At 37.2% G+C, this 22,202-nt stretch overlaps 3 protein-coding genes across 5 annotated transcripts in view; 1 reads left to right on the forward strand and 2 right to left on the reverse strand.

Annotated features, from left to right (window-relative positions):
* LOC108415343 (carcinoembryonic antigen-related cell adhesion molecule 5-like) overlaps nucleotides 1-22,202 on the reverse strand; it is a 653,433-nt gene that overhangs the window by 207,288 nt on the left and 423,943 nt on the right. The gene's annotated exons all lie outside the window — the stretch shown is intronic.
* LOC119266009 (leukocyte immunoglobulin-like receptor subfamily A member 3) overlaps nucleotides 1-22,202 on the forward strand; it is a 105,582-nt gene that overhangs the window by 71,832 nt on the left and 11,548 nt on the right. For all 3 annotated transcript variants that reach the window (XM_037547457.1, XM_037547463.1, XM_037547467.1), the window contains exons 5-6: nucleotides 10,920-11,234; nucleotides 11,405-11,674. In XM_037547457.1, the coding sequence (XP_037403354.1) occupies nucleotides 10,920-11,234; nucleotides 11,405-11,674 (585 nt within the window). The remainder of the gene's footprint in view (nucleotides 1-10,919; nucleotides 11,235-11,404; nucleotides 11,675-22,202) is intronic.
* LOC119266024 lies at nucleotides 8,544-21,694 on the reverse strand. Its single transcript, XM_037547504.1, has 2 exons — nucleotides 20,861-21,694; nucleotides 8,544-8,896 (listed from the first exon to the last, which is right to left on the reverse strand). Exon 1 carries the CDS (start codon nucleotides 21,549-21,551, stop codon nucleotides 20,889-20,891), a length of 663 nt encoding a protein of 220 aa, XP_037403401.1. The 5' UTR covers nucleotides 21,552-21,694; the 3' UTR covers nucleotides 8,544-8,896; nucleotides 20,861-20,888.

A 22,202-nucleotide genomic window follows, 5' to 3' on the forward strand; every position in this document is an offset into this window, starting at 1 on the left:
CTTAACTAATGAATCAGAGCTTAATAAAACGTCTTCATTACATTGAATGATTATTAATACTTAACTAATGAATCAGAGCTTAATAAAACGTCTTCATTACATTGAATGATTATTAATACTTAACTAATGAATCAGAGCTTAATAAACGTCTTCATTACATTGAATGATTATTAATACTTAACTAATGAATCAGAGCTTAATAAAACGTCTTCATTACATTGAATGATTATTAATACTTAACTAATGAATCAGAGCTTAATAAAACGTCTTCATTACACTGAATGATTATTAATACTTAACTAATGAATCAGAGCTTAATAAAACGTCTTCATTACATTAAATGATTATTAATACTTAACTAATGAATCAGAGCTTAATAAACGTTTTCATTACATTGAATGATTATTAATACTTAACTAATGAATCAGAGCTTAATAAAACGTCTTCATTACACTGAATGATTATTAATACTTAACTAATGAATCAGAGCTTAATAAAACGTCTTCATTACACTGAATGATTATTAATACTTAACTAATGAATCAGAGCTTAATAAAACGTCTTCATTACATTGAATGATTATTAATACTTAACTAATGAATCAGAGCTTAATAAAACGTCTTCATTACATTGAATGATTATTAATACTTAACTAATGAATCAGAGCTTAATAAAACGTCTTCATTACATTGAATGATTATTAATACTTAACTAATGAATCAGAGCTTAATAAAACGTCTTCATTACATTGAATTATTATTAATACTTAACTAATGAATCAGAGCTTAATAAAACGTCTTCATTACATTGAATGTTTATTAATACTTAACTAATGAATCAGAGCTTAATAAAACGTCTTCATTACATTGAATGATTATTAATACTTGACTAATGAATCAGAGCTTAATAAAACGTCTTCATTACATTGAATGATTATTAATACTTGACTAATGAATCAGAGCTTAATAAAACTTCTTCATTACATTGAATGATTATTAATACTTAACTAATGAATCAGAGCTTAATAAAACGTCTTCATTACATTGAATTATTATTAATACTTAACTAATGAATCAGAGCTTAATAAAACGTCTTCATTACATTGAATGATTATTAATACTTAACTAATGAATCAGAGCTCAATAAAACGTCTTCATTACATTGAATGATTATTAATACTTAACTAATGAATCAGAGCTTAATAAAACGTCTTCATTACATTGAATGATTATTAATACTTAACTAATGAATCAGAGCTTAATAAAACATCTTCATTACATTGAATGATTATTAATGCTTAACTAATGAATCAGAGCTTAATAAAACGTCTTCATTACATTGAATGATTATTAATACTTAATTAATGAATCAGAGCTTAATAAAACGTCTTCATTACATTGAATGATTATTAATGCTTAACTAATAAATCACAGCTTAATAAAACGTCTTCATTACATTGAATGATTATTAATACTTAACTAATGAATCAGAGCTTAATAAAATGTCTTCATTACATTGAATGATTATTAATACTTAACTAATGAATCAGAGCTTAATAAAACATCTTCATTACATTGAATGATTATTAATACTTAACTAATGAATCAGAGCTTAATAAAACGTCTTCATTACATTGAATAATTATTAATACTTAACTAATGAATCAGAGCTTAATAAAACGTCTTCATTACATTGAATGATTATTAATACTTAACTAATGAATCAGAGCTTAAAAAAATGTCTTCATTACATTGAATGATTATTAATACTTAACTAATGAATCAGAGCTTAATAAAACGTCTTCATTACATTGAATGATTATTAATACTTAACTAATGAATCAGAGCTTAAAAAAATGTCTTCATTACATTGAATGATTATTAATACTTAACTAATGAATCAGAGCTTAATAAAACATCTTCATTACATTGAATGATTATTAATACTTAACTAATGAATCAGAGCTTAATAAAACGTCTTCATTACATTGAATGATTATTAATACTTAACTAATGAATCAGAGCTTAATAAAACGTCTTCATTACATTGAATGATTATTAATACTTAACTAATGAATCAGAGCTTAATAAAACGTCTTCATTACATTGAATGATTATTAATACTTAACTAATGAATCAGAGCTTAATAAAACGTCTTCATTACACTGAATGATTATTAATACTTAACTAATGAATCAGAGCTTAATAAAACGTCTTCATTACATTAAATGATTATTAATACTTAACTAATGAATCAGAGCTTAATAAAACGTCTTCATTACATTGAATGATTATTAATACTTAACTAATGAATCAGAGCTTAATAAAACGTCTTCATTACACTGAATGATTATTAATACTTAACTAATGAATCAGAGCTTAATAAACGTCTTCATTACATTAAATGATTATTAATACTTAACTAATGAATCAGAGCTTAATAAAACTTAATTACATTGAATGATTATTAATACTTAACTAATGAATCAGAGCTTAATAAAACGTCTTCATTACATTGAATGATTATTAATACTTAACTAATGAATCAGAGCTTAATAAAACGTCTTCATTACATTGAATGATTATTAATACTTAACTAATGAATCAGAGCTTAATAAAACGTCTTCATTACATTGAATGATTATTAATACTTAACTAATGAATCAGAGCTTAATAAAACGTCTTCATTACATTGAATGATTATTAATACTTAACTAATGAATCAGAGCTTAATAAAACGTCTTCATTACATTGAATGATTATTAATACTTAACTAATGAATCAGAGCTTAATAAAACGTCTTCATTACATTGAATGATTATTAATACTTAACTAATGAATCAGAGCTTAATAAAACGTCTTCATTACATTGAATGATTATTAATACTTAACTAATGAATCAGAGCTTAATAATACGTCTTCATTACATTGAATGATTATTAATACTTAACTAATGAATCAGAGCTTAATAAACGTCTTCATTACATTGAATGATTATTAATACTTAACTAATGAATCAGAGCTTAATAAAACGTCTTCATTACATTGAATGATTATTAATACTTAACTAATGAATCAGAGCTTAATAAAACGTCTTCATTACACTGAATGATTATTAATACTTAACTAATGAATCAGAGCTTAATAAAACGTCTTCATTACATTAAATGATTATTAATACTTAACTAATGAATCAGAGCTTAATAAACGTTTTCATTACATTGAATGATTATTAATACTTAACTAATGAATCAGAGCTTAATAAAACGTCTTCATTACACTGAATGATTATTAATACTTAACTAATGAATCAGAGCTTAATAAAACGTCTTCATTACACTGAATGATTATTAATACTTAACTAATGAATCAGAGCTTAATAAAACGTCTTCATTACATTGAATGATTATTAATACTTAACTAATGAATCAGAGCTTAATAAAACGTCTTCATTACATTGAATGATTATTAATACTTAACTAATGAATCAGAGCTTAATAAAACGTCTTCATTACATTGAATGATTATTAATACTTAACTAATGAATCAGAGCTTAATAAAACGTCTTCATTACATTGAATTATTATTAATACTTAACTAATGAATCAGAGCTTAATAAAACGTCTTCATTACATTGAATGTTTATTAATACTTAACTAATGAATCAGAGCTTAATAAAACGTCTTCATTACATTGAATGATTATTAATACTTGACTAATGAATCAGAGCTTAATAAAACGTCTTCATTACATTGAATGATTATTAATACTTGACTAATGAATCAGAGCTTAATAAAACTTCTTCATTACATTGAATGATTATTAATACTTAACTAATGAATCAGAGCTTAATAAAACGTCTTCATTACATTGAATTATTATTAATACTTAACTAATGAATCAGAGCTTAATAAAACGTCTTCATTACATTGAATGATTATTAATACTTAACTAATGAATCAGAGCTCAATAAAACGTCTTCATTACATTGAATGATTATTAATACTTAACTAATGAATCAGAGCTTAATAAAACGTCTTCATTACATTGAATGATTATTAATACTTAACTAATGAATCAGAGCTTAATAAAACATCTTCATTACATTGAATGATTATTAATGCTTAACTAATGAATCAGAGCTTAATAAAACGTCTTCATTACATTGAATGATTATTAATACTTAATTAATGAATCAGAGCTTAATAAAACGTCTTCATTACATTGAATGATTATTAATGCTTAACTAATAAATCACAGCTTAATAAAACGTCTTCATTACATTGAATGATTATTAATACTTAACTAATGAATCAGAGCTTAATAAAATGTCTTCATTTCATTGAATGATTATTAATACTTAACTAATGAATCAGAGCTTAATAAAACGTCTTCATTACATTGAATGATTATTTAGAAGTTTAAAAACAATATTAAGCTTCTTTCAGAACTGGTCTATAACTTTATACAGACTTCAGCTCACTGTAGTGAAAATACCACGTTCACTTCACCAGAGCAGCTACGGCAAATTTAGAAACACAAACTCTGCTCTAAGACAGGCTCACACTGAGTCTTTGACCCACTCAGATTATTATGAAGTTCAGAAAGTTTTTCTTTTGTAACTTCTACAGTTCTGAAATCAGGGTTCGCTGATTCCCCACTTCTTGCGTCCTTGCAGTGTTTTCTGTGCTCTCTTTTCTGTAAATCATTATGATTGAAATTTTAATCATTATAACAGCGTCATGTTCAGCCTCTGACTGTAAATTATGCTCTGAGACTCTGTTCTTTCTTCTGTTCTCTCAGCTCCTGTTTTTAGAATAAGGCTATTTTTACTGCAAAGGGTATTTTACTGGTTTATAATCATAATTTAACATTTCATTATGTTCCTAAAGCCTTGACTGTGTAACTGTTTTACAGCTGACCATCCTCAGCAAACCTCGTATCTCCATTTCTGTTGATTTTCATTTTTTAAGATAATTTGAAAAAACGTTTTGGCCTTTATATTGTCTGTAAATTTAATGAAAGATGGGCCAAAATAAACGGCCTAAAATGACTTGGAAAGAAGTCTGGTTCCATTGACTTACATTGAAAGTATTGTATGTTTGTTCCTTCTCCTCTAAAGTTTCCATTTTGGAGATACAATGTTTTGTTCCGACAGCAGTGATATGCACATGTTCCTATTCAGATAATATTTCAGACTGTTTGTTTAACCTTAGTGAAGCAGAGCTGCAGCCTGGGAAAGCCATTGCTCAACAGATGGTGGAGAGGGGCTGGCCCACCGAGTTAGGATACATTTTTTTGCCAGAAATGAAAGCATTAGAAACAAAAATTTACTATCAGTATCAAAAATACGTTCCACTCCTGTTCCCAAAAGCTACAGGGCAGGAGACTCTTCTGAAATGGTGTTTGGAAGATTTCTTCTACCCTAATATGTACTCTGTCCCAGAAAGTGCCAATTCTTTTACACTGCCAGAAAGCATGGAAAAATGTTCCTCTTTCAGTTTTACATTTAAAACACAAATTAGATCGATCTGGAAACATCTTCTGTAAGCAAACAGGTGTAAAATATATCCCATTCATGAATTTAACATTAAGCTCATGAACACCAGATGAGGAACATTTGGGAAACAAGTCTTTACAAACATTGCACCAGTCCTCTTCTGTGATTGGTTGGCCTAAGTCCCTCTCCCAGCCTCCTCTCAGACTGTCTGATGATGGTTTAACATGTTTTAGCAAAATGCCATAAATTGGTGAAATCACCCCTCTAGCCTGGCTTTTCTTAACTAGCAACTCTTCAAGGTCGGTTAATTCCTTTCTGAATCTCCCATCCTTAATAGTTGAGATGATCAGGTGACGAACCTGGAGATGTTTTAAAAGTCTGACCTAGGTAACTCGTACTCTTCTTGCAGTTGTATGAACGATTTGAACAAACTTCCAGAAAACATGTGGGAAATGTTTTTAATCCCTCTGTCAAACCAAACTGAGAGTCCAGAGCTATTCAGCTGAAAAGAGAAATCTGGGTTATGGGCCAGGGGGGACAATAATGAAAGACAATGAGGGATATTAAGATATTTCTTAGCATCTTAGCAGACCATGGAAACACATTCCATGAAGCTCTCTATGCTGTTCTTGAGCTGAGCTGAAGGCCAAATGAAGTTTGGAGGTCTATAGCGATTCTGACTCTGCAGAAAGTTGCCGACCTCTGCGCACTATACGCCTCAGCATCTGTTGACCCCACGCTGTCATTTTACATGGCCCAGCACTTCGTGGCTGAGCTACTATTGTTTCTAATCGCTTCCACTGTGTTATAATACCACTGACAGTTGACTGTGGAATATTTAGTAGTGAGGAAACTTCACGACTGGACTTTTTGCACAGGTGGCGTCGGATCACGTTCCATACTGGAATTCACTGAGCTCCTGAGAGCGACACATTCTTTCACTAATGCTTGTAGAAGCAGTCTGCAGGCCTAGGGGCTTGGTTTTATACACTGTGGCCATGGAAGTGATTCAGAAGGAAAGATGAGGAGGGGTACACCAGTCTGTGAAAGACTGCATAATCAAATAGTGGAACAATTCAAGAGTAACATTTTTCAACATAAAATAGCATCGAACTTTTGTTTTTCATCATCTATGGTACAGAATATCATTAGACAACTCAGAGTATATGGTGAAATCTCTGTATGCAAGGACAAGGCCAAAATACAGTATTTGCTGGCCGTGAACTTTGGGCACATCAGGTGGCACTGCATTTAAAACAGACATGATTCTGTAGTAGAAATCACTGCATGGGTTGACGTGCACATCTATGAAGGCACCGTTAATGCTGAACAATATATACATGTTTGGGCATATTTCTGTGTTTTCAGAGAAGCCTTGTTTATTTCAGCAAGACAATATCAAACCACAATCTGCACATATTACAACAGCATTGCTCAGTATTAAGAGTCCAGGTGCTAAACTGACCTGCCTGCTGTCCAGAACAGTCACTAAAACATTTGGCACATTATAAAATGAAATATACAACACAGGAGACCCTGAATTGATGAGCAGCTGAAATCCTATACCAAACAAGAATGGGAAACATTTCACTTTAAAAACTACAGCAAGTGGTCTCCTTGGTTCCCAAACGCTTACAGAGCATTGTTAAAAGAGGAGATGAAACCCGAGTGGTAAACATGCCCCCGTCCCTTTTTTAGAACATGTTGGCATCAAATTCAGTAATGCTATGAATTAATGTTGTCATGTATCCTTATTGTAAAGTGTTATTGATAAACCTTCATTTAATCCAAGCTAAAGTTTAACCTTTGTTGGTGCAGCCCATTCAGAAACAATCACAGCAGATTTAAAGACTCATTAATAAAATACAGTGTATAAGACGATTGAACTACTGCTTGTGTTGTAAAATGAAAAGCAGCTCTGATTCATCATTTCATACCAACAGGAAAACCCAAACCGACTGTGAGGGTGGATCCACAGCGCTCTGTCTACACTGGAGACACAGTTACTCTGACCTGTAAGGTGGAGTCTACTGGATGGGAGTTTCTCTGGTACAAAGACTCTAAGGAATTACAGCCTCAGAGTCCTGTAGGTAAAGACACCAACACAGTGAGAGTAACAGTGTCTCATGCAGGAAGAACAGAGTTTGAATGTGCAGCACGCAGAGGAGCCTACACAACACAGACCAGTGCTGCAGCCGTGATCACAGTTACAGGTTCGTCTGTTTTCTTGCAACAAATTTGACTTTAGAATAAATAGAGGAGGCATTTCTCATATCATTTATGATCAGTTATCCCATTATTCAGTCATTTTTCCAAACTCACGTGCATCTTCTGATTATTTGAATATAATATTTGAAAATTGAATATTTTAGTCTCAAAAGTTTCTAAATTATTCGTCCTGTTTTTACAGCGAGACCAAAAGCTACAGTGACAATAAACCCAGCTGATCCTGTGTTCATCGGAGAGACAGTCACTCTCACATGTCATATAGGAAGTGGACGTCATTGGCAGTATTACTGGTTTAAGGATAGTAAACCTCTCAGTGAAGCTCAACAGAGGAAGGAATACACCATTTCTAAAGTTGCTGAGTCTCATAGAGGAGTTTATATCTGTAACGGAACACAGTCAACACAGCCGCGTTACTCAGAGACCAGTGATGCTGTTACACTGACTGTATCAGGTGAGTAACGTCTCAGTCACAAAGTCTTTCTGCTGTTATTACTTTGAAACACTGAACTGCTTTTAATGCTCTGCTTCTAAATGTTACACCTGCAGTTTCAGATTCAGTAAATTGTTTGTGTATAACTGACAGCATCTTCCACACCAAACGCGTTTTTTCAGACAGCAAAAGTATTTTATTCACCCTCTATTTACTTTTGTGAACTCACTGTGGACAAAACCTCACTGACCAAACACGGTCACCTCTGCTTTTGGAATGACTGTAGTGGAGCTGATGGAGCAGCTGAGGTCCAGCTAAAATAAGTTTTTCACAAACACTAAAAGCCTCAGAATCTCTGAAAACACAGTCAGAAGAAACGGCTTCATCTTAGAATTTATAATCTAGATTTTATTTTAAATCGATTGGAGATGCACCGCTTAACTTTAAACAGATGAAGCTACAGACACGAAACACATATCAGACCAGTCAGCAGACGCAGCTCAAACCAAGTAGCGTGACGTCATCGAGCGGTGACGTCAGCGTCAGTTCGTAATTTGGCTGGAATATCACCCAAAGTCTCGATATTATTGCTCTGCTTTTTGCCCTTCATATTCCAACAATGGGTTAAAACAGGGACATGATTCACAGATGATGCTGACCATCTTGGCTCTGTGGAGATTTCAGCTAGTAATCCAGTCAGTAATCCAGTTCAGAAATCCATCGTCCAGTGAGATCCACCTTGAAAAACACAGATAAATAATGAAAAGATAATAAGGGCGTAACGTGGAGCGAGGAGGCGGACGCACGTGCTGAGATAAGCGGGATTTATTAAGGGCAAATCCAAAATCAGGGTGGAGACAGTCCAGGGTCAGAGAGCCAATACGGAGAGATCGTGGGGCCGACATGACCGACACCAGAATCAAACCAACTACACAGACAGAGATTGAAACAAAGCAAACATCAAACACAGACCAATACAAAGACCAGCGAAAACAAAGGGCAGACTCAGGGCTTAAATACACACCAGGAAGATGAGGGACAGGTGAAAACAATCAGGGGCAGAGTCACAAAACAAGGGGCTAAACCAAAACATGAACACATGCACAGGACTGGGAGGAGCCGATCATGAAAAAGCGTGAAAATATTGTTTAAAGCTTAATAATATGTAAAAATCAGTTGTCATGATGTTCATAGGGTCTTCATGATGTTCATAGGGTCTTCATGATGTTCATAGGCTCTTCATGATGGTCAGGAGCTAAATAGAAAGACTGAATGCTGAGTCACCGCCTCATAGAGGGCTCAGTTATATATTCAGCTTTACTAAAGCATCACTTCTTCATGGGTTCATGTTTGTGTCCCTTAAAGTAAAGTGGTGAAATATTACTTCTTTATCACTGTTAATGATTAAATAACGGATGAAAACCATTCATTAAGATTTTTTTTTAATCCATCTAATTGTCTTTACAGTCCTCTGTCAATGTTTCAAAAGAAATAAATACACACAACACTAATAGTAAAATGTTTTAGCTGCACATACAGCTCAGTAAACACAACAGCACAGTTGCAAATATGCGACATAGAACACAGACATTCCTGATACAATAGAAATAAGCAGCGCCTTAAAATGTGCCTGATGTTCAGTTTATTACAACAACATGTGAGACTTTAAAATGGTTTTACTTGATCCATTCAGGCCGGTTTCCTAGCAGCAAATAAACACTGAGCTAAAGCTTTATAATGTGACAAAATCAAAATCAAACAAATAAAAATATAAAAATTATTGTCTCAGCTTTTTATTGTCTTAGCTTCACAGACACAGCACCAGATATTTAAACAGTTTTCTTCTAGTTTCACTGACTGACAGAGAAGGACAACCTGTCCTGAAGAAACAGAAACACATGATGATCCCACCTGATCAAATGTGGGTCTTTGGTAGTTAAAACTTGTGAGAGGACTGTATACGATTATCATGAGATCATCATAAAGGCGTTTACACAATTATATAACATTTAACATTCAGTCGTCATGAAGAAACCAGGAGCCATAATTACTTTATCATTATCAGTTTATTAGTGTTTTATTTAACACTAAACAATTTGAAACAAACTGTAATTGGAAACTATCCAAACTAATCTGAATTACTCACAGCCTGCTAGCCTTGAGCTTACACAGTAGCCACAAGCTAACCCGCTAACAGTGAGCTAGCACACCAGCTGTGAGGAAACATGTTAGCCACACACAAAGACGCTAGAGTACACATAAGCTGCACTTACCAGGAGTGTGCTTTAGCACTTCTACTCAGTTCTGAAGTAAAGAATGGAGATTTTTTAGGGAAGGTACTGTTTGCCCTCACTGTGGATCTGCCTTTAACACCTCATTACAGTCTATGAATGTAGATTCATTCATGTGTTACACGTAAAGATACTTTTCTAAATAAAAACATTATTTAACGGTGTTCACTAATTATTTCATCAGTAACCAAACAGTGAAAAAGAAGGAAAGAAATAATTCACCACTTTACTTTGAAGGCTACAAACCTCAGGAGCCCATAAAGAAGTAATGCTTTAGTAATGCTGTATATATAACTTCACACTCCTGTTCAGTGAGGAGCTAAAGTTTAACCTTTGTTGGTGCAGCCCATTCAGAAACAATGACAGCAGATTTAAAGACTCATTAATAAAATACAGTGTATAAAACGATTGAACTACTGCTTGTGTTGTAAAATGAAAAGCAGCTCTGATTCATCATTTCATACCAACAGGAAAACCCAAACCGACTGTGAGGGTGGATCCTCAGAGCTCTGTCTACACTGGAGACACAGTTACTCTGACCTGTGAGGTGGAGTCTACTGGATGGGAGTTTCTCTGGTACAAAGACTCTCAGCCATTACAGCCTCAGAGTCCTGTAGATAAAGAGACCAACACAGTCAGAGTAACAGTGCCTGACGAAGGAAGAACAGAGTTTAAATGTGCAGCACGCAGGAAAAACTACTACTACGACAACAGTAAGAAACGCTATGTCTACTACAACGTCTACAACACACATCGCAGTGCTCCAGCCGTGATCACAGTTACAGGTTCGTCTGTTTTCTTGCCACAAATTTGACTTTAGAATAAATACAGGAGGCATTTCCTGTAATTTCATGTTCACTGATCCCATTATTCAATAACTATTTTCAAAACTCTCATCTTATGATTTCATATTTAAGTTCCAACAGTTTCTAAATTATTCGTCCTGTTTTTACAGCGAGACCAAAAGCTACAGTGACAATACAACCAGCTGATCCTGTGTTCATCGGAGAGACAGTCACTCTCACATGTCATATAGGAAGTGGACGTCATTGGCAGTATTACTGGTTTAAGGATAGTAAACCTCTCAGTGAAGCTCAGTGGAGGAAGGAATACAACATTTCTAAAGTTGCTGAGTCTCATAGAGGAGTTTATAGCTGTAACGGAACACAGTCAACAGAGCCGCGTTACTCAGAGACCAGTGATGCTGTTACACTGACTGTATCAGGTGAGTAACGTCTCAGTCACAAAGTCTTTCTGCTGTTATTACTTTGAAACACTGAACTGCTTTTAATGCTCTGCTTCTAAATGTTACACCTGCAGTTTATTCACTAGACAGTAAATTGTTTGTGTATAACTGACAGCATCTTCCACACCAAACGCGTTTTTTCAGACATCAAAAGTATTTTATTCACCCTCTATTTACTTTTGTGAACTCACTGTTGACAAAACCTCACTGCCCAAACACGGTCACCCCTGCTTTTGGAATGACTGTAGTCGAGCTGAAGGAGCAGCTGAGGTCCAGCTAAAATAACTTTTTCACAAACGCTAAAAGCCTCAGAATCTCTGAAAACACAGTCAGAAGAAACGGCTTCATCTTAGAATTTATAATCTAGATTTTATTTTAAATCGATTGGAGATGCACCGCTTAACTTTAAACAGATGAAGCTACAGACACGAAACACATATCAGACCAGTCAGCAGACGCAGCTCAAACCAAGTAGCGTGACGTCATCGAGCGGTGACGTCAGCATCAGTACGTAATTTGGCTGGAATATCACCCAAAGTCTCGATATTATTGCTCTGCTTTTTGCCCTTCATATTCCAACAATGGGTTAAAACAGGGACATGATTCACAGATCATGCTGACCATCATGTCTCTGGAGATTTCAGCTAGTAATCCAGTCAGTAATCCAGTTCAGAAATCCACCGTCTAGTGAGATCCACCTTGAAAAACACAGATAAATAATGAAAAGATAATAAGGGTGTAACGTGGAGCGAGGAGGTGGACGCACGTGCTGAGATAAGCGGGATTTATTAAGGGCAAATCCAAAATCAGGGTGGAGACAGTCCAGGGTCAGAGAGCCAATACGGAGAGATCGTGGGGCCGACATGACCGACACCAGAATCAAACCAACTACACAGACAGAGATTGAAACAAAGCAAACATCAAACACAGACCAATACAAAGACCAGCGATAACAAAGGGCAGACTCAGGGCTTAAATACACACCAGGAAGACGAGGGACAGGTGAAAACAATCAGGGGCAGAGTCACAAAACAAGGGGCTAAACCAAAACATGAACACATGGACAGGACTGGGAGGAGCCGATCGTGACAAAGCGTGAAAATATTGTTTAAAGCTTAATAATATGTAAAAATCAGTTGTCATGATGTTCATAGGGTCTTCATGATGGTCAGGAGCTAAATAAAAAGACTGAATGCTGAGTCACCGCCTCATAGAGGGCTCAGTTATATATTCAGCTTTACTAAAGCATCACTTCTTCATGGCTTCATGTTTGTGGCCCTCAAAGTAAAGTGGTGAAATATTACTTCTTTATCACTGTTAATGATGAAATAACCGACGAAAGCCAATCATTAAGATTCACAAAGTCTTTCTGCTGTTATTACTTTGAAACACTGAACTGCTTTTAATGCTCTGCTTCTAAATGTTACACATGCAGTTTATTCACAAGACAGTAAATTGTGTACACTGTGCACAATTATTAGGCAAGTCTTATTTTTGAGGATTATTTTTATTAATGACCAACTACAGCGCTCTCGGTTAATCCAAAATTTTAATAAACCTGTTTAAGAAAAATAAAGTGAAGTCAGGTCAATTGGACATGCCCCTAGGTGTGAGTGACTGTCTGTGTCTGTCTGTCTGCCCTGCGATGGACTGGCGACCTGTCCAGGGTGTATCCTGCCTTCCGCCTGATGACTGCTGGGATAGGCTCCAGCATCCCCCCCGCAACCCTGACGGAGAAGCGGCTTAGAAAACGGATGGATGGAAAGTGAAGTTTTGGGTTTCTTAAGAGAATTTCTATATGTGCACATTTACTGGGCAACTATAATGGTGCAGAATTATTACGCAGCTAAATGAAAAACACACATTTTCCCATCTCACGTTTTATTTTCATCTGTTCAAGTGAGAATTATAAACAAACAACTCTAAGCTTTCCAATGAACATTTCTAAGAAATAAAAAAAATAAATTAGTGACCCATATAGCCCCCCTTCTTTTCAATAACCGTGATAAGCCTTCCATTCATGGAGTCTGTCAGTTTCTTGATCTGTTGACGATCAAATTTTTGTGCAGCAGCAACCACAGCCTCCCAGACCCTGTTCAGAGAGGTGTCCTGTTTTCCTTCACTGTAAATCTCCCGTTTAAGAATTGCCCACAAGTTCTCAATTGGGTTCAGGTCAGGTGAGGAAGGAGGCCACGTCATAAGTTTTTCATCTTTAACCCCTTTACTGGCGAGCCATGCAGAGGAGTACATGGATGCATGTGATGGAGCATGTCCTGCATAAAAATCATTGTCCTTTTGAAAGATGCAGATTCTTCCTGGACCACTGCTTAAAGAAAGTGTCTTCTAAAAACTGGCTGTAGGCTTGGGAGTTGATTTTGAGCCCATCTTCAACCCGAAAAGGTCCAACCAGCTCATCTTTAATAATACCAGCCAATACCAGTACCCCATCTCCACCTTGCTGGGGTCTGACTCGAAGTGGAGCTCTGTCCCGTTACTGATCCAGCCACGGGCCCGTCCATCTGGTCCGTCAAGAGTCACTCTCATTTAATCAGTCCATAAAACTTTTGAAAAATCTGTCTTCAGATTCTTCTTGGACCAGTCTAGACGCTTCAGCTTATGTGTCTTGTTCAGTGGTGGTCGGGTTTCACCCTTCCTTACCTTGGCCACGTCTCTGAGTGCTGAACATCTCGTACTTCTTGATACTCCAGCTCGGTTGCAGTTCTGGAATATGACAGAACTGGAAGATAATGGGTTCCTGGTAGCTTCACGCTTGATTCTTCTCAAATCCTTGGCAGTTATTTTGCGTCTTTTTTTTCTCAACACGTTTCTTGCGACCCTGTTGACTATTTGCAACAAAACGTTTGATGGTTCTGTGATCACGCCCCAATATCTTAGCAATTTCAAGAGTTCTGCATCCCTCTGAGAGACTTTTGGTAATTTTTAACTTTTCAGAGTCAGTTCAATCTCTTTTTTTGGCCCATTTTGCCTGAAGAAAAAAGCTGCCTAATAATTATGCACACCTTGATACAGGGTGTTGACCTCCTTAGGCCACACCCTCCCTCATTACACAGATACACATCACCTGCTACGCTTAAATCCATTAAGCATTCAAGTTTATCCAGCTTGGAGTTAGAAAATATGCCTAAAAATGATACATTTTCAAAATACTCACTTGTCTAATAATTGTGCACACAGTGTATAACTGACAGCATCTTTCACACCAAATGCGTTTCTTTGGACATCAAAAGTATTTCATTCACATTTCATTAGAATTTATAATCTAGATTTTATTTTAAATTGATTGGAAATGCACCGCTTAACTTTAAACAGATGAAGCTACAGACATGAAACGCATATCAGACCATTAGCAGACCCAGCTCAAACCAACTAGCCTGACGTCATTGAGCGGTGACGTCAGCATCAGTTCGTAATTTGAATGATAATAATGAATATAGACTCTTTGTGCTGTTGTTGTGGCACAGAGTTGAAGAAAGCAGCTCATGTTAGCTACAGATGTACTCATACAAATGACTGATTTTATATAGACTATTTATCAGCGTATTTATTAAACAGGACAAGATGAACGCAGCGTGTGTTCTTGTTTTTATTTATTATCTTTTCAGGAGTAGCACTAGCCATTTACTGAGGTGAATCCCACTGGCATGTGGATAAAGATGCTGAGGACCTGCTCTGAGAAACAGCTCAACTTTAATAGATGCCGACAGCCGTTACATTATCATTAATGGAACCACAGTCAAGGACAGTCTAACCTTCGCTAATATTTATGGTCCTAATACAGACTCTCCAGCGTTCTTCCATTTACTTTTCACAGAGATATCTAAATTTCCTAATTCCTCCCTTATTCTTGGTGGGGATTTTAATATAGTCTTATATGCATGTGTGAATTTCTCATCAGCACATACTGGTACAGTCAGTCACTCAAACAATACATGTTAGATTTTGGACTGGTGGATATTTGAAGATCACAGAACCCTAACAGTAAAGAATTTACATATTACTCCCCACACCATAAATCATCCTAACTAATAATTCCATTTCACACAGAATAATTGACTCTGACATTAGCAGTATCATCTCAGATCATGCTCCTATTAACATTTCTTTTCTTGTAGAACATAAAGCTCTACCCCCTCCATGACGGTGCTTTAACACCGCTCTACTTACAGATGAAGACTTTGAAAGATATTTTGAAACAGGAATGGAGAGTTTTATTCAAATTAATGAGGACCGTTTTTTAAGGAGTGTCTCTCTTCCTAAACTAATGAAAAAACAGGCAGAATCATTAGACAAACCCCTTTAAAGCTCTCTATCAAATGCCAAATCAGAAATCACATGGACCAGATGGATTCCCAGCTGAATTTTATAAACGTTTTCGGTCACTTATCTTATATATGATCAGTATTTTATTGAACATTTTATAATTAACACAATTTACAAAGCCTCAGAATAAACAGTAGTAAATATCACAAAGTCAGGAGCAGGGAAAAGAAAGTTACAGTATGTTATTATTATTATTATAATTATAAAATCAAAGATGTACAACATTGTTTATTTTCAAAACAAAAAGAAAAAATAGTAATAATAATAATAATAATAATAATAATAAATAATAAAACAAACCAACAAATAAATAAAAATAAATAAAAGGAGGGTATATATGTAGTGCTACTACTTTAACAGATGTGACTGGATCATTTGGACAGGTGTGCGCTATGAGGTGGGGTTTGCTGAGTCTGAACCAATATGACCGAGGAATTTCTGCCACTTCTTAAAATACTGATTAGGTGTCCCTATCAACCTGAAAGAGAGTCTTTCATAGGAGGCCACTATTTAATAACTCGTACCATTCACTTAAGGTGGGAGCCTGAGACGACTTCCAGTGTCTCAATAGTAGCCTCCTGCCTACCATAAGAGCTGTCTGGATCCAATCACAGTAATAAACAGTCATGGAAATCAAAGGGCCTGGATCCCCCAAAACATATAGGCTGGGTAGACAGGGATACTGTACCCTGATTATCATTTCGATGGTTCTGTGTAGCTGCAGCCAAAAGTCCTGAATTACCGAACAATCCCACAGACAGTGAATTAGTGTACCTTCCAAAGACCACCTCCAGCAAATAGGGCAGTCTTTCAAGTTTGCTCTGAATAACTTACTGGGTGTCCAATAAAAGCGATTAATAATTTGAAACTGTACAAGCCTAGTTCTAAGTTCTCTGGACATTTTCTTTGATTTCCTTAGAATATTTAACCAATCATTATCAGTGAATGTAACATTTAAATCTTTTTCCCATGCTGGTTTTAGCGAAGAGGGTTTGATGGACTTCTGTAGCAGAATATAGTAATACCTAGTTGCTTCATGACCAAGGCCGAGCAAATTAAAGAAATGTTTTTGATCCTTTGCCTGTGGGGGTTGTGTACCAGCCCCAAACACGTGTAAGCAAAGACTGCAAATTTGGAGATACCGCCAACTCTGGTTAAGGGGAAGTCCATATTCATGCTGGAGACGCTCAAAGGATTTAAGAGAATCCCCTACATGTAGGTCCTCCACCATATGAATGCCCTGCAGTACCCAAACCTTCCACAGAAACGGAGACTTGCCAATACATAATTTAGGATTTGACCATATGCTGGAAAGGTTGTTCAAAAATGGACTGAATCCAACCAGCTTTGAGACTTTGCACCATACCCACTGAAGATGTGAAATGACTGGGTGATCTGACTTCACAACAGAAGGACAACTAATAACAGGAAGGGGGTGGCATACATGGCTCTCTATATCGAACCAAGGTGGAGCTCTTTCAGGGGGAAGTGACCATCACACCAAGTGTCTCAAGCAAAAAGCATAGTGGTAGAGCAGGAGATTAGGTATGCCCAGCCCTCCCTGATCCACTGGTTTCTGTAATTTACTCAGGCGTATACGAGGCCGTTTACCATTCCAAAGAAAAACATTACAAAGCTTCTCAAAATGATGAAAATATTTCAAAGGAATGGAGATTGGTAGAGCCTGAATAATGTAGTTAAATTTTGGGGCAACATTCTTTTTAAGGACATTGGCCTTTCCCCACAACGAGAGATAGAGTGGGGACCACCTGTCTATTTCCGCTTTAAAATGATCCAGAAGAGGTTCTACGTTAACCCTACTCAGATCAGACAAATTTGGGGGGAACAGGACACCGAGATATGTTATTCCTTTCTGAGGCCATAGAAATCGTGAAGAGAATGCTGTTTTAGGGCAATAAGATGTCAGGGGGAGGGCTTCACATTTAGACCAATTTACTTTATACCCTGATAGTTTGGAAAATGAATCAATAGTTGTTAAGAGAGAATTCACCGATCTTTCGGGGTTAGAAATAAATGTTAAGATGTCATCTGCGTACAGCATTATTTTATGGGTCTTTTGGCCTATCTGAACACCAGGGAAGTCTGGATTCAGTCTTACAGCTACCGCAAGAGGCTCTAATGCCAAAGAAAATACAAGGGGGGATAAAGGCGATTTGGCGCACTCCTCTTTGTAGCCTAAAATATGGTGAAATAAGCCTGTTTGTAACAACAGCGGCTTTGGGCCCTGTGCACAAGATATGAATCCACTTTATGAAGACATCTCCAAATCCAAAAGCTTTCAGGGTCAGCAAAAGATAGCGCCACTCTACCCGGTCAAATGCCTTCTCGGCGTCTAATGACAGAGCAGCTATAGGTTCCTGGTCATTCTGAACATGCCACATGATGTCAATGAACCTTCTGATATTATCTGTAGAGTTGCGCTGATGGATAAAGCCAACCTGGTCAGGATGTACCAGTGTCTCCACTACTTTATCTAAGCTCTTTGCTAAGACCTTATCTAGAATTTTTGCATCACAGTTAATAAGAGAAATTGGTCGATAGCTCTGACAGTTATGGGGGTCTTTACCCTTCTTGAGGATGAGAGAGATCAATGCTTCAGACAGAGTTGGCGGAAGAGAACCATTTGCAAAAGATTCTTCATACATATTCAGTAAGTACGGGGTTAATTCCTTACAATACATTTTGTAAAATTCTACTGTAAACCCGTCTGGGCCAGGTGATTTGCCGGTGGTTAAAAGTGTGATCGCATCTACAATTTCCTCCTCAAATACGGGTTTGTCAAGCTCCTCTTTCTGGTCTGTTGAGAATACTGGTAAACTAAGTTTGTCAAGAAAGGATTCAATCTCACCGTCATCCACCGCCAACTCTGTACTGTAAAGGTTTTTATAGAAATTATAAAATGATTCATTAATCTCTTTTGTAGAGGTTTTTAATTCCCCACCTAGATCTCTTATACTGGAAATTGTGCTTAAAGATTCCTGTTTTTTTATGTAGCTGGCAAGTAGTCTGCCAGCCTTATCTCCTTCCTCAAAATACCTCTGCCTGGCTCTGAAAAGAGAGAATTCCACTTTTTGTGAGAGAAGAGTATTAAACTCATATTTTAGTTGTACCAGTTTGAGTAGGGACTCATTGGACAAGTGTATTTTGAATTTATCTTCTGCGACACTGATTCTCTGCTCTAATTTCAACTGTCTTGCAGTTCTATTCTTTTTTTGTAAGCACAGTGTTGGATTATGTGTCCCCTCAAAAAGGCCTTAAGTGCTTCCCAAGCCACAGCCGCAGATGATGCCATAGGCAGGTTAGTTTCTGAATACATCTTAATCTCAGCATTAAGTGCTGTTCTAAATGCTTCATCCATCAGCAGACTTGAGTTTAGCCTCCACCGATGAGATTTTATTGTTTGGGTGAATGGTTGCATATAAAGTGTCACACAGGCATGATCTGAGATTATTATATTCCCAATTTTACAAGATAAAATTGCAGGCATTAATGTTTTGGATATGAGGAAGAAATCAATTCTTGAAAAGGTTTGAAGTGGGGAGGAAAAAAATGTGTAGTCCCTTAATGTAGGACTCAAAGTGCGCCATATATCCACCAAACCTAAAGCTTCGCATAGATTTTCAAGAACCTGCTTTGATCTCCGGGGTTGGGAAGTGGATGGTCTACTCCGATCGAGCACTACGTCCAAGACCTGATTGAAATCCCCCCCTAGAATGACTGGGTGATTACCCATTCTATTCATACTGCACTCTAGGTCTCCAAAAAAAATGGCTCATCCAAATTAGGTGCTTAGATATTTGCTAATATTAATGTTTGTCCCTGGATTTCTGCCTGAACAATTAAAATTCTACCCTTTCTATCTTTAAATTCTTTTTTACATTGAAATTGTAAATGTTTATTGATGAGAATTGCCACCCCCCCCGGCTCTTGGTTGAACCTTCCCAAGAAAGAACATTGCCCACCCAGTCTCTACAAAGCCTCTTACACTCCTTGTCTGTGAGATGTGTTTCTTGCAAAAAGACCACATCATAATTTCTTGATTTCAAGAAAGACATTACTTTTCATCTTGTAATATTGTGATTTAACCCTTTCACGTTCCATGTGGTTCTGCTCAAACTCTGTGTGTTTCCTAATTTAGCTGACATTAAATTTGACATTACAGCAGTATGGTGACCACCTGTCCATCATCTTCCAAATTTAGCTCAGTATGTAAAATGACCAAATCCCCAAGATCGTATTTATCCTTTGAATGAATAGATACACTGGCACTAATAAAAGGAGTAGCAATGACTGGGGTAAAAACAGAAAAACAACCAACCAAACTGAAAAAACAAAACAAGATGACGTAAATAAAACAAATGGGCTTCCACTCTCCTGGCGCCCCGAAAACACACCAACTAGGTCCGTGATCTGCAAGCCTGTGGCAGCGAGAAGGGCAGGGTCACCATCACAACAGCGAACTTTAAACAGTCTCTGTAACTCGACTAAACGGCTCCCTAAACGACGTGACAGGACGTGGGTCTCATTGTAACCTGAGAGCATCGACAAGGACATTATTAATGTAAGCGAGCAAAGGAGCTTAGTGATTAATATTGTCCAGACAACCAACAGAGCGGGATCCATAACAACCGTTCAATCAGTAACTCACTTCTGCACATGCGCAAAGTATCTAGAAAAGCGGTTTACATTTACAAAAGACCAAAATTCACGTAAACTATGTATAAACAATGAAGTGGGTGGTTAAGAGCGGCGCTCTTAAGCAGTAACGCACATAAAACCTGTCCGTAACAATATTTACATTACCTTCAAGTTCTCTGTTGCTAAGCCATGTTTAACGGCCAATCTGGCCTACATCAAGTCCAGGACTCCCGCGGTACAATGCGCCATCAGGTGGGGGCTCGGCCACCGGCTGTAGGGCTGAAATGAAGCTCAGCGCGGTGCGAGCACTCTCAAAACGCCGCTCTCCTCCGCCCCCCGTAGCGATACAGAGAACCGCCGGGTATTTCAGTTTGAAAGCTTTCCTGCGGCCTCTTGCATTCTCAACACTTTGCCGCAAAGACACCGTTTCCTTTGAATAGTCCTGGAAGATCCGGATGAGGTTGCCATTCCAGCGGATTTCACCCTTTTCCCTCGCCGCGTTGGTTGCTGACTCCTTGTCCTCCCAGTTAAGGAACCGGGTGATGGGAATTCTCTCCGGCCTGTTGCTCCCCATACGAGCGGCTGCCAAGCGGTGACATCGCTCCACCACGAGCCCACACGGGAACTCCAAGCCGAGCATCTCAGGAATCACATCCGACAGGAATTCTGCTGGGCCTCTCCCTTCGCAATGCTCTGGAAAACCCTGAAATCGCAGATTGTTGCGGCGGGATCTTTCCTGCAGCTCCACTATATTGAGAAGCTCGTGTATGCTAGCAATCTCTTCTCGGTCGCCCGCGCCATCTTTAGCGTTATCACGTTGCCTGGTTTTAGGTGGACTGACGCGTTTAGATGCCATTTTATCCAGCAACTGTAGGTCGAATAGCTGCTTGACTCACTCAGAGAGGAGATAAATGTAATCTGAGAGCCGTAATGTCGAAATTCTGAGCAAAAGTTGCAATGGTGCACGGAGGTCTCCCCCTAAGCGGCCATTTCTCAGACTGCGTCACGTGACTCCCTCCTCACCTCCAATTTCTGAGATTTATCAGAAAGCAGTTACACCCCAACACATCAATACAGCCCTCATTACACTGATTCTAAAACCACATAAACATGCTACTGACTGCTCTAATTATCAGCCAATTTCATTAATTCTGAGATAAAACATAATCAGTAAAGCCCGATCCATTAGACTGGAGTCTGTTATCTCCTCACTAATAAGTACGGATAAGACTGGATTTATCAAGGGGAGACAAACCTCAGAAAACCTCATTTGGACCTTTTTATAAACCGATGTTTTAAAACAGAACACTGAAATAAAAAGCCTGCAGGCGAGGCGGGGAGTGTGGAGTCAGGACAACTTAGAAAATATCATTTCAGTGGATTATGGTTCAGTTATGTTCCCTGACTAAGCTCCTGAGATGTACCCCTGAGGGTCCCACCACAGTGAGAAAAAGGGTCCTGCCCCAGTGACAGTGTCGTACCACTGAGAGAGTATAGGACTATTTAT

This window comes from Pygocentrus nattereri, chromosome 2 (assembly GCF_015220715.1).
Source record: "Pygocentrus nattereri isolate fPygNat1 chromosome 2, fPygNat1.pri, whole genome shotgun sequence".
Lineage (NCBI taxonomy): Eukaryota > Metazoa > Chordata > Actinopteri > Characiformes > Serrasalmidae > Pygocentrus > Pygocentrus nattereri.